Here is a 13,227-nt window from a genome sequence, read left to right on the forward strand (position 1 = left end):
GAACTCCGGTGGCATTCTGCCCTCCAGCCGGACAGACTGGCATCGGTGGTGACCACCACCCAATCCGGTGTCTCTAGAGATATGCCTTGGGCCAGATGACGCGGCTCCAGCCACCAGTCCAGGCTGTCCTTGACAGACAGGGGGAGCGGAAGCACCAGCTGGTAATCCTGAGAGACTGGTTTCCAGCGAGAGAGAAGGGGCGCTTGCAGGGGATGGAGGTGTGCGAAGGCCCATGGGACAAGATCGATCGTGGAGGCCATGGAACCCAAGACCTGCAGATAGTCCCAAGATGTGGGATCCGGTAACACAGAAAAACGCTGTACTTGTTCCCGGAGTGATTGGGCCTTGTCCGGGCATAGGAAGACCTTGCCCTGAAGCGTGTCGAAGTGCGCTCCCAAAAAATCCAAGTGTTGCAAAGGGGTGAGGGAGCTCTTGGCAAAATGCACCACCCAGCCCAGGGACCGGAGAAGGTGAACCACCCTGGAGACCACCGACTGTCCCTGGGAGAAGGACTTCGCTCATATGAACCAGTTGTCCAGGTAGGGGTGAACTAGGATCCCCTCCCGTCTCAGAGCAGCCACAACCACCACCATGATCTTCGTGAACGTCCGTGGGGCGGTCGCCAGTCCGAAGGGGAGGACTTGGAACTGATAGTGTCGGTTCAGGATCTTGAAGCGGAGAAACCTGTGATGTGCCTTCAGAATGGGGATGTGGAGATAGGCCTCTGTCAGGTCGAGGGAGGCAAGGAATTCCCCTTGATGTAACGCCGCAATCACGGAACGCAGGGTCTCCATGTGGAAATGGAGGACCCTTAGGGGCTTGTTGATCTCCTTGAGATCCAGAATTGGGCGGAAGGAACCTTCCTTCTTGGGCACGACGAAGTAAATGGAATAATGGCCCGAGCCCACCTCTCCGAAGGGGACGGGCGCAATGGCCCCGAGGCTCAGGAGCCTGTCCAAGGTCTGTTGCACTGCCAGTCTCTGGAGGCTCGATCCGCAAGGCAAGAAGAGAAACCTGTCTCTCGGGCAGCGGGCAAACTCCAAAGCGTAGCCGTTCTTTAAGATGTCTAGGACCCACTGGTCCGAAGTGATGCGAGCCCACTCCTCGTAAAAGTGAGAAATTCATCCTCCGATCCGCCGAGTCGAGGAGTGGGCGGGCTCGGCATCATTGAGTGGGCTTGGACGAGGCCCCCTGACACGTCCCCTCCCGAGTGGGCCTGCGACCGCGAAAGGAACGGAGCCAGGACTGTGATCTGGAAGACTGGGTCCGGGGCGCCCCTGTTGCTTGTAGCCGCGGTAGCAACACTGTGCCCGGGAGCGGGATCTGGAAGGAGTAAAAGTCCTGAAATTCCACTGGCGGTCCTCTGGCAGCTTGTGGACCAAGTTCTCCCCCAGAGATTTGATGATCTGGTCGAGGTCTTCACCGAAGAGGAACTTGCCCTTGAAGGGAAGAGACCCAAGACTGGACTTGGAGGAGGTATCCGCCGACCAGTTGCGAAGCCATAGGAGGCGGCGTGCTGAAACCACGGAGACCATGGATGGCGCCAGGATGTGGAACAAATCATACAAGGCATCCGCCCCATAAGCTATGGCGGACTCTAGACGGTCCGCCTGTCTTGCTTCCTCGGTTGGCAAATCCTGGGAAGTCAGTAGCTGTTGAACCCAGCGGAGACTTGCTATCTGCACCAGGGAACTGCAGATGGCGGCGCACATCCCCAAAGCCGAGACCTCAAAGACCCGCTTGAGGTAGACTTCCAGTTTCCTATCCTGAGTATCACGCAGAGCTGTGCCACCCGTCACCAGTATGGTCGTCCTTTTGGTCACCGCCAACACCACCGAGTCCACTTTCGGGACCTTAATCAACTCCAGGAAATCCTCCGGGAGTGGATACAGTTTGTTCATGGCGTGTCCGACCCTAAGGGATGTCTCGGGAGTATCCCACTCCCGGTCTAACAAATGTAGAAAGGTGGGGTGAGTGAGAAAAGCCCGGGAGAGAAGGGTCCCCCTTCCTGGCAGAGGAGGTGACAACTGGGAGAATGCGCTGGCGGTTCCAGTGGAGGGTCGAGGTCCAACTCCTGAAGGATCTGCGGGATAAGGTCCTCAAGCTCCTCCTTCCTAAAGATGCGTAGGACCTGCGGGTCATCGCACTCGTTGTGTCTCCGAGGTCGAATCATCCGGATGAGATGGGGGATCCCCGCCCGGATCCGGGTCAGATCCCCCCCCCCACCCCCAGCGAGAGGGGCGCAAAGTGGACCCGGGAAGCCCTGTTTTGAAAAAAGGATTGGATAAGATCTTGGAGGAGAAGTCCATTACCTGCTATTAATTAAGTTGACTTAGAAAATAGCCACTGCTATTACTAGCAACGGTAACATGGAATAGACTTAGTTTTTGGGTACTTGCCAGGTTCTTATGGCCTGGATTGGCCACTGTTGGAAACAGGATGCTGGGCTTGATGGACCCTCGGTCTGACCCAGTATGGAAAACAAAAAAAAAAGACTTTGCCAAAGTCCAAATCTCCACCAAATGGCTGATTCTCAGTCAAATCTAGCTGGCTAAAATGTAGCCGGATGAACTAGGGTTCTCATACTATGCCTAACAGTGAAAATCAAGTTACGTCCTCTCCTCTTGCCCCCTTCCCCTCCTCTCTCCAACTACAAATAAGGTGGGGGCAGACAGCTGCTTCATCCCTACTCCCTCCCACCCTTCCAATTAAGAATCATCACTGGGCCTGATGCTGCCCCCAACTCAATTAGGAAATGGAGCAAGGCAGAGAGGGTCCCTATGTTCCTTGCTCTCACCCCCACGACCCCAAATACTAAATGGAGCAAGGAAGAGAGATTTGTATCCTTTAATTCCACTCCTGCAACCCAATTAGGAAATCTGTGACGCAGAGAGGTTCCCCCTTTCCCCTGATTCTCTCCCTCTCCCCCCCATGCCTACCCTCCTCATTAATAGAACAATTTTCCAAAGACTTTACTTGTAACCGTGACTTGAGGGAAAATAAAGGGCTGAAAATGTCCCTTCTACACAGTATGGGGGCTTCTACATGTACGGAAAAGGGCAGAGCTGTGATGGGGGCGGATTTAATGTGAAAATTTCTATGCATCACTTATAGTATGGACTTTTGATACTATTGGACTTTGAGCGCTGGCTAGCCCTGAATTTTCAAAAGGAAAGAATATTTGAGAACATTTTGGAGGTTGGGGAGTATTTTAGAAACATGGAAACATGAAAGCAGAAAAAGACCATGTGGCCCATCTAGGCTTTACAATTCTCATCACTCCTTAGAGATCCCATCTATTTGTCCCAAATGCCCTTTAATTCAGATAGTTTTTTCCTCCACCACATCCACTGGGAGACCGTTCCATGTACAGATCTTCCTGTCTGTGAAGAAACATTTCCAAATATGACTCCTGAGTCTCCTCACTTTCACCATTTGTATCCCTGTGCCTGCACCCACCCTCCAGTTTTAAGAAATGCTTTGTAACAAATATAGGACAGCCGAAAGGACCCTTCCACCCACCCTTCTGATTAAGAAATGTAGTGGGGCTAAGAGGCATGCACCCAGACAGGGCTCCCCCATGGACATAGTCTGCTCTTCTCACACTCTGCAGAATTTACAGCACCCATAACAAACCTTAAGATTAGCCTGGTGATCCACGATGAGCTTAGCATTCTCCAAAGTAACCTTTCGCAGCAAGACGCCCATCTCAGCACACTGCCTGTCCAGCTGGTCATTCAGGGCCTAGGAGAGGATGCAAGATTGTCACTGATGAGCTGGAAGGAACAGAAGACTGATCTTAGCAATGTGTAAGGCCTGGAACAAGGTCGGGTATGCGTTACAAAAGGGAAGTATTGACTTTTCTGAAGCCGAACCAAGTCTCTAAAGCTTGCTATTCTCTCTCAAACTACATGCCTCATCTCACCTGCAGTGTTATCTATCTAGAAGACATTACAAAAGCAAGAATAAAAAGTAGAATGCAGAAAGCAGAGTTTCCTACTAGTAACAAGTGTTCTCCAAGGACAGCAGGATGTTGGTCCTTACAGATGGGTGACATCAGCAGATGGAGCCCGGCACGGAAAACGTTTGTGAAAGTTTCTAGAACTTTGACTGGCACACTGAGCATGCCCAGCAAGCCTCTATCTATGAGTCCACGCAGGGTCCCTCTTCAGTCTCGTAATACAGAATTCATGAGTGAAAAATAAAATAACAAAACGATAGGAGAACCCAAGTCCGCAGGGTGGCAGGTGGGTTTCCTGAGGACTAACATTGTGCTGTCTTAGGAGAACACCTGTTACAGGTAAGCAACTCTGCTTCCTCCTAGGATAAGCAGAATGGTAGTCCTCACAAATGGGTGAATACCAAGATACAGGCTGCTCCTGAATACAACAATGACCAAAGCCCCTAACAGGATGCCAACGGGCACAATAAACTGTGGTGCTGTTGGTAACAGAGGGAGACAGCCTGATCCCAAATAATGGGCCCTAGGCAGGGAGAGTTGGGTTTAAAGCTGGAAAAGGTTGTGAAGGTCAGATTGGCGAAGCAACTATCCTGACAACCATCTTTGTCCCCACAATAATGGGCAGCGAACATACGTAGAGATCTCTAGGTCCCAGCCCCGGATGATGACGTCAACAGAGCTATTTAAGTGCAGGCTCCGCTCCCTAGCATTGCCTTTGCAACAGGTCTCCTCACTGGTCGAGTACTCATTGCCTCCTAGAATTTCGTCTCACCCCTGTGTTCCTGTCTCCTTGTTCCTGCCCTGCTTCTTACCTCGGATTGACTACACAGACTTTGACCTTGCTTTACCTAACCACACCATTGACTCTCTCCAAGCCCAGACCTCTGCTTCGTCTGACTACGCATACTACGTTTGACTTTCTCCGTGATCAGACCTCAGCCTTGCTTGCTACTGCCTCTGGATTGACGCCGGCCCTGACTCAAGCCTGTTTCCCGACGCCTCTTCAGCTTACTTCCTGGACTTGGCCTGGTTTTGGCCTCTGATGGAAACAGGATGCTGGGCTTGATGGACCCTTGGTCTGACCCAGCAAGGCAATTTCTTTTGTTCTTATATTCTTATGTTCTTGGTCTATTCAGGCTTCGGCCTGCTCTTGCTCGGGCGCCCCGTGTCTGTCTGTTCCTTTGATGCCCGAGTCTCTGGGACACTACCTTGTCCAGTGTAAGACTGTACTATCTCTCATCTGCTGGCTCTGGGCTAAACCAGACTTCTACATCAACTACCTACAGAGGCCCACAAGTCCAGCCGGCCCCAGCACCCAAAGGCTCAACCCGCTGGGAACGAGGCTGGTATTGGTGAAGCTCCAGTTGGCCTCTGTCCATCAGCCCACTCTGCCTGCCGACAGTGGGGACCCTTAGGTCTCCTACCTACGGGTTGCGTCAACCCCACCTCGGCCCAAGAGTCCACCTCCAACGCAAGAGAACGGTAGATTTGATGACTTTAGCAAGGGTTGACAGGGAGGCAATTGGACGAAGGTTTATAGGCTCAAATGGGTCTGTTGTCTTTTTCTTGGGTACGGATCAGACAGAAGTTTGAGAATATCTGGAAATTTCCCTGTGTTAAGTGATAGATTGACTAGTTGCGCTATGGATGGTGCAAGAAACTTTCAGCAGTAGACCTGGGCAGGGGTTATAAGGAGAACTGGATAGCCTCGACAGCAATGTTAGCGCTCATTAACACTGATGGTGCACGAAGCCTGGACCCTCAGATATACGTCCCCACGGAATCTCAGAGTGAGCTACCATCAAAGGTCGCCAACCCCCTGCTCGTCTGCCTCAAACCGTGGGGTATGGCCCCACCAGGGTCTAACAAGTCCCTGGAAGGAGTTGTAGATCTATCTTCTCTTTTTCTTCTTTTTTATTTTTAAACATATTCCAGACTGCAGGTTTGCACCTCTACCATCTGCTGGAGACAGAAAATACTGAGAAACTGCAGGTGGCACACTAGGTTATGTATAGTGTCAGTGAAACTTTCTCTGTCTCCATCTGCTAGTGTTGCAGAAGTGGACTCTTGGACCAAGGTGAGGTTGGTGCTACCCAGAGAGGGGCCCTGCAGGTCCTCACCGTTGGCAGGCGGAGCTCACTGGAGCTGGCTGGAACAGAAGCCCAACAGGAACTTTATTGGCACCTGTTAGAATGTAAGATATCCTACATTTACTTACCTTAGTCTATGTGCCTATTTGTAAACCGTTGTGATGGTATATAACTTAGCGACGGTATAGAAAAGTTTTTAAATAAATAAATAAACAAACTTCACCAATACCTTCACCTGTCCTTTCAGAAGGGACTCCCCTGTCCCCAAAAGGTTGCCTAGTTCCTTACAAAACTGAATCCCTCTTCCCTGTGCCATACATTGAAACTCCGGAGCTCTGCCTGCCTCTGGGGGCCTGTGCATGGAACAAGGAGCATTTCAGAGAATGCTACCCTGGAGGTTCTGGATTTCAACATTCTACCTTTCAACATTTCAACCTCCTTAAGCCAATCTCCACCCAACAGCCGACAGCAACGCCCCCTAGCACCTCATCACAAAACAAAGAATGCAGCTTATCATCGTTCGAGACCCCATCATCATTGGAAATCGAATTCATTCTCAATAAGCTTAAATCTTCCTCTCATACACTGGATACCATACCCTCTAATCTTCTGTTATCGACTCCTAACACCATTTCCAAAGCATTAGCAGACATAATCAACTGCTCTTTAACTCAAGGAAAGGTCCCAGATCAACTCAAAATAGCCATCCTGAAACCCTTACTAAAAAAACCTAACCTTTCAACGGCTGACCCTGCAAACTTCCGCCCTATCGCTAACCTTCCCCTGATCTCAAGAGTGATGGAAAGATTCGTCAACAAGCAACTGTCTGAGTACCTGGAGGAGAACAACATACTCTCCCCTTTCTAGTTCGGCTTCAGGAAATCGCAAAACACAGAAGCTCTTCTAGCATCGTTATCTGACACCATCCTCCTCAATCTTGAAAGAAAACAACCATACCTTCTCGCTCTTCTCGACCTATCCGCCGCATTCGACACAGTCAATCATGCCATCCTTCTTGAGCGGCTATCCGATATAGGAATTCAAGGAGAAGCTCATAGCTGGTTTCAATCGTTCCTGGAGAATAGATTCTATAAAGTCAAGATCAATAACGAAGAATCATCTCCTATTAAATCAATCCGAGGAGTACCACAAGGATCATCTCTCTCCCCTACTCTTTTTAACATTTACCTGCTTCCACTCTGCCACCTACTCTCCAGCCTCAAGCTAAAGCATTATATTTTCGCTGATGACATTCAGATACTTCTTCCCATCACAGAATCACTGCAAAAAAACTTGGGCACATTGGAACAATTGCTTACAATCTATCAATACTCTGCTATCCAGCCTGAACCTCATACTCAATTCAAATAAAACAGAAATCCTCATCATCTCGCCAGACGAAAACCACACTCTCATCAACTCCCAAAGCGCAACACAATTCGCAAAATCATCCATTAACCACTCCCCTTACGTCAGAGACTTAGGGGTGCGTCTCGACAATCAATTCAACCTTAAATCCTTCGTCAACAACACAACTAAAGTATGTTATTTCAAACTTCAAGTGCTCAAAAATCTGAAACCACTCCTCCACTTCAGTGACTTCTGTCTAGTAGTTCAGTCTATAATTCTGTCTAAGTTAGACTACTGCAACTCTCTTCTGCTAGGTCTTCCTATTTTATCTACAAAACCCCTACAGATGGTGCAGAACGCTGCGGCGAGGTTACTCACCAACACAAATAAAAGAGCCCACATCACACCAATTCTTCACAGCCTTCACTGGCTACCTATAAAAGCCAGAATCACATTCAAGACATTATCGATGATCCACAAGGATATTATGGGCATCTAAACTCGCAACTCCGCCCTCACACATCTCAAAGACCTATCAGATACAACTACAAAGGTTCCTTATATGCTCCCCCGATCAAAACTTCACTAACAAAACGAGCACTCTCCACAGCTGGGCCCACCCTCTGGAACTCATTACCGCCAGATCTACGCCAAGAAACATGTCATATAACTTTTAAGAAAAACCTAAAAACGTGGCTCTTCCGGCAAGCCTTTCCGGAATCGCAGGAACACTCCGACACGGGTCAAAGAGCAAAATAGTACACTATAAGTTCCAGGACCGCCCATATCCCCTCAAGGACCGATTACACCTTATCTGGACAGCCCACTTGTTTTGAAAGACTCCCTGATTGATGCATTAGTTCTTTAGCTCATGCATTACTCATGTTTAGGCCCATCATCATTGTTCACTGTTACCTGTATTTCCTAATTTAGCACACCATCTATTTTTAGCTATTTTCTACATGTATTCACATTATTTGACGAGTTATTGTTGTCTATTTCAGTGGTTCTCAACCTTTTTTCTGTCGGGACACACCTGACAGATGGTTCTCACATGCGTGACACACTGACCTATGATCGTCACAGGGCTAGATGTAAATGTACAGTTTGCATCCACGGGAACTCCCCTGATCCACAATAATGGATGTAAAGCAGAATTATGACATTCCCCGTTCAACTCACTCTACAAAAAAGATATTCTGGTTCTGGTGTCATCTCAGTAACAGCAACTCAAACTCCTTCTACTTTCAGGCTCAATAGCCCTACTTATGAAAAGACAGCAGTTTACCACCAATGCATGTCCTCTTGAGAAAACGCAACAAATAAGACTGATAAAACACTTACATGCTAGTAAAATATCTCTGTAACAGACACAGAACCGACCTAACATACTCCCAGGATCTGTAGTAATGCACATAAACTAATCCACACACAGTTACACCTGTATTATGGAATACACTCAAACAGGAGCAACCCTATCTATGAAAAGGCAACACTACAAATATTAAATCAGGCCCTAAAAACCAATACACCTCTTATTAGGAAAACAGAACTAGCAAGCAGCTATAGATCCCCACACAGAAATAATTGTAAAACTATACTAATAAGCAGAATAAATGTTTCACAACAACTATGAACAGAATAACATCCAACAATTAAAAACTCATAAAAACTATTAAAAATTCTCCAAACACCAATAAAATATTTTAAAAAAAGCAGACACATCACATAATATTAAATAATTAAAATAGCAGTCAATCAAGAAAAATAAACTTAAAAAGCCACCTTTACTTACCCCCTCCAGCAGCTTTCCTACTCCTCTTCCATGCAGGCTGTAGTACACACCAGAAGCAGCAGTAGTGGCTAAGCTCTATACTCATGGTCCTCTTCCTTAGGGCCCATGTCTCTCACACACACACACACCATACCAGTCATGCCCCCATGACCAGTTTCTGTCTCTCACACACCAATCATCTCCCAGTCTTTGACAAACACACCAGTCACCTTCCTGAACAGTTTCTCTCATGCCATACACACACACACAGGCTTCCCACTCCCATGTTCCACTTACATATATGGGCTTCTCACTCTCATAATCACTTTCTCTTTCTCACATACACTCACCAGTCTCTCACTCCCATGCTTGTTCTCTCCACATGCACAGGCTTCTCATTCCCATAATCACTTTCTTTCTCTCCCACATACACACACACCAGTCACCTGATCTCTCTCATGCATACACACACAGGCTTCCCACTCCCATGTTCTCTTTCAGATATACAGGCTTCTCACTCCCATGCTGTATCTCACACACTCCCAGCTTTCTCACTCCCATGCTCACTCTTCACATGTACAGGCTTCTTATTCCCATAATCACTTTCTTTCTCTCTCTCACATACACGCAAACACACACCAGTCACCTGATCTCTCTCATGCATATACACACACACATAGGCTTCCCACTCTCATGTTCTCTTTCAGATATACAGGCTTCTCACTCCCATGCTGTGTCTCACACACACACAGGTTTCTCACTCCCATGCCCACTCTTCACCTGCACAGGCTTCTCATTCCCATAATCACTTTCTCTCACACACACCCGTCACCTGATCTCTCTCATGCATACACACACAGGCTTCCCACTTCCATGTTCTGTCTTACATACACAGGCTTCTCCCTCCCATGCTGTGTCTCACACACACCCAGGTTCTCACTCCCATGCTCACTCTCTTCACATGCACAGGCTTCTCATTCCCATAATCACTTTCTCTGTTACACACCACACACCCAGTCTCTCTCTCATTTCCATGCTCGCTCTCCACATGCACAGGCTTCTCATTCCCTGAATCACATTCTCTCTCTCACATTCACATACACACCAGTCACACCGTCATCTTACCAACCAGTCTCTCTCATATACATGCACACACACAGGCTTCCCACTCCCATGCTCTCTCTCACATAATCAGGCTTCTCACTCCCATGCTTTCTTTCACATACACCCCCACAACACCAGGCTTCTTACTCCCATGCTTTCTCACATACCCAGATTTCTCACTTCCATGCTTTTTCTCTCTCTCTCTCACACACACATCCCTGACTGTCTCACACTCTTACATACACATCAGTCATCTCCTTGAGCAGTCACTTTCATTGTCTCTCACATATACACATACATCAGCTCTCTGACCAGTTTCTCTCAATCACACACATACTCTCGATCAAATACATTCTCTCACTTACACACAGGCTCTCAATCACACACATTCTCTCACTTACACACAGGCTGGCTGGCTGCTTCTCTCTCTTTCTGTCACTCACTTCCTCCCCCCCCCCCCCCAGCACAAACGGTAGCTGCTCCTCCAGCCCCCGCAGGCCAAGAAGAAAGAATTCCATCGATCGCGGGAGGCTCATGCTGCTCTCTCCTTTCCCTTCCGCTTTCTCCCCCAGAGCAGGAAGATCAGCTGCCTCTCCTGCTGCCACCGGACTCCTGCTATCTTCGGGCGTCCGAACTTCCTGTCGGGGGGGGGGGGGGGGGAGTAGCGGAAGCGCAGCGCACAACTTCCGCTTCCTCCCTCCCCCCCCCCCCCAAGCAGGAAGATCGGCGGACCATACGGCCCGATGCCCGAAGATAGCAGGAGAACGGGTGGCAGCAGGAGAGGCAGCTGATCTTCCTGCATTGGGGGGAGGAAGCGGAAGCTGCACGCGGCGCTTCCGCTTCCCCCCCCCCCGAACAGGAAGACCGGTTGGCCATACGGCCGCAGCAGCGCTTCCCCATGTGTGCCGTGATGGCGCGCGAGGCGTGGGTTCTCTTGCGGCACGGCCTTTCTTCTTCCCGCGCACCACTTCCTGTTCCGGGTCCGGGGGGGGGGGGGGGGGGGAATGCAGGCGCGGGAAGAAGAAAAGGGCAGCCGCGGATGCCACAGCTTTTTTTTTTTTTGCACCGCTGCCGTTCCCGCTGGGCTTGAACGTGCTGATAGCCCGGCGGCAACGGCAGCAGGGAAGAACGAGCAGCGGGAGGGACCGGGAGCCACGCGACACACCTGCCGGTGCTTGGCGACACACTAGTGTGTCGCGACGCACCGGTTGAGAACCGCTGGTCTATTTAATATTTTAATATTTATATTCTTATGTTCAGAAACTCTGTTTATTGTAACGCCTTAACCGCGACAGTTTTGTTCTATGGAAACCGACCTGATTTGATATTTGTATCGAGAATGTCGGTATATAAAAATCCTAAATAAATAAATAAATAAAAGTCTAAATTTGGTCCCTCTCACTCTGTCCTGTGTCGTTGGTGCCCACATGTACCACTACAACAAGCTCCTCCCCAGCACTGTCTAAAATCCTATCTAGGTGATGCATGAGGTCTGCCAGGCAAGCAAGTTACCAGGCGATCCTCATGTCCACCAGCTACCCAGCTATCTACATTCCTAATAATTGAATTACCATTTATGACAGCCAACCTAACCCTTCCCTCCTGGGCACTAACCCTGGGAGACTAATCTTCATTGCGAGAGAATAATGCATCACTTGGCAAGCCAGTCCTTGCTACAGGATCACTTCCTGCTACACCAGAGTGCATCCTGACTGTTTTACCTAGCTACTATGTCCCCATACCTCTCTACCTGCCTCAGCTCCTTCAGGTCTGCCACTGAGGTACTCCTGGGGGAATTCTGCGCTACTGCGGAATGCAGAATTTGCACAGAATTCCCCCCTGCGCAGAATTGCCAAATTCTGTGCAGAAAATAGCAGAGGAAACCCCGGCATGCCGTGAACAGAGCACGTCCCACGGCACACGCTCCATTCGCAGCGAAGATGAAGGCCCGGCACGCCGATCGCAGCACACTGGGGCCTTCTCTTTTCGCCGCGAACAGCGCACCAGGCCTTCATCTTGGGCTGTGATCGGAGCGTGTCTCGCAGCATGCCGGTGAGAGAGAATATGTGTCAGAGGGGAAGGGAGGGTGAGAGAGAGCAGGAGGGTGTGAGAGAGAGCAGGAGGGTGTGAGAGAGAGCATGGAAGATGAGAAGGTGGGTGGGGGCGATGCTTGAGTGTGGATTTCAGAGAGAGGGAGCCTATATGAGGGGAGGGGGATGCCGGTGAGAGAGAATGTGTGTGTGAGAGAGGAGGGGGTGTGGGTGAGGGTGAGAGACAACTTGGTTGGTAAGAGGGGGAATGGGGGGGATGCTTGAGTGTGGGTTTCAGAGAGGGAGCCTATATGAGGAGATTGTGAAGGAGTGTGTATGTGTGAGAGAGATTGGGAACGCGTGTGTATGAAAAAGGGATCCTGTGTATGTGAGGGTGCTAGCCTGTGTGAAGGGATTGTGTATGTGTGAGACAGAGCCTGTGTGAAGGGATTGTGTATGTGTGAGACAGAGCCTGTGTGAAGGGATTGTGTATGTGTGAGACAGTGAGAGAGACATAGGTAGCCTGTGTGAGGATGTATGCGTGAGAGAGAAAGGGAGCTTGTGTGGATGTGCATGCAAGAGAGAGGGCCCTGTATGAGCGGATGTGTGTGTGCACGAGAGAGTGAGGGAGCCTGTATGAGGAAGGGACACTCTTACAGTGAATTTCTAGGGAAATTCTGCAACTAAGTAATAAATTTTTCTGTAATAATTTAAAATGTAATTACTTAAAGACTGTCATGTAAATTGTGTTATTTTGACCAATATAAAGTTTGCAGAATTGTGCAGAATTTTCAGTTTTTGTGCACAGACTTTTAAATTTTGTGGCGCAGAATTCCCCAGGAGTACACTCAAGCCTTCAGAGATGAGACTCGTTCTCTGAGAGCCAGGAGCTTTTTGCACTGGGTGCACCATACAACC

At 49.1% G+C, this 13,227-nt stretch overlaps 1 protein-coding gene across 1 annotated transcript in view; it reads right to left on the reverse strand.

Annotated features, from left to right (window-relative positions):
- Positions 1-13,227, reverse strand: part of VWA5B2 (von Willebrand factor A domain containing 5B2) — a 453,973-nt gene that overhangs the window by 419,991 nt on the left and 20,755 nt on the right. Inside the window, exon 8 of the mRNA XM_029617330.1 lies at positions 3,637-3,744. Coding sequence (XP_029473190.1) covers positions 3,637-3,744 — 108 coding nt within the window. The remainder of the gene's footprint in view (positions 1-3,636; positions 3,745-13,227) is intronic.

Source organism: Rhinatrema bivittatum, chromosome 9 (genome assembly GCF_901001135.1).
Source record: "Rhinatrema bivittatum chromosome 9, aRhiBiv1.1, whole genome shotgun sequence".
Classification (NCBI taxonomy): domain Eukaryota; kingdom Metazoa; phylum Chordata; class Amphibia; order Gymnophiona; family Rhinatrematidae; genus Rhinatrema; species Rhinatrema bivittatum.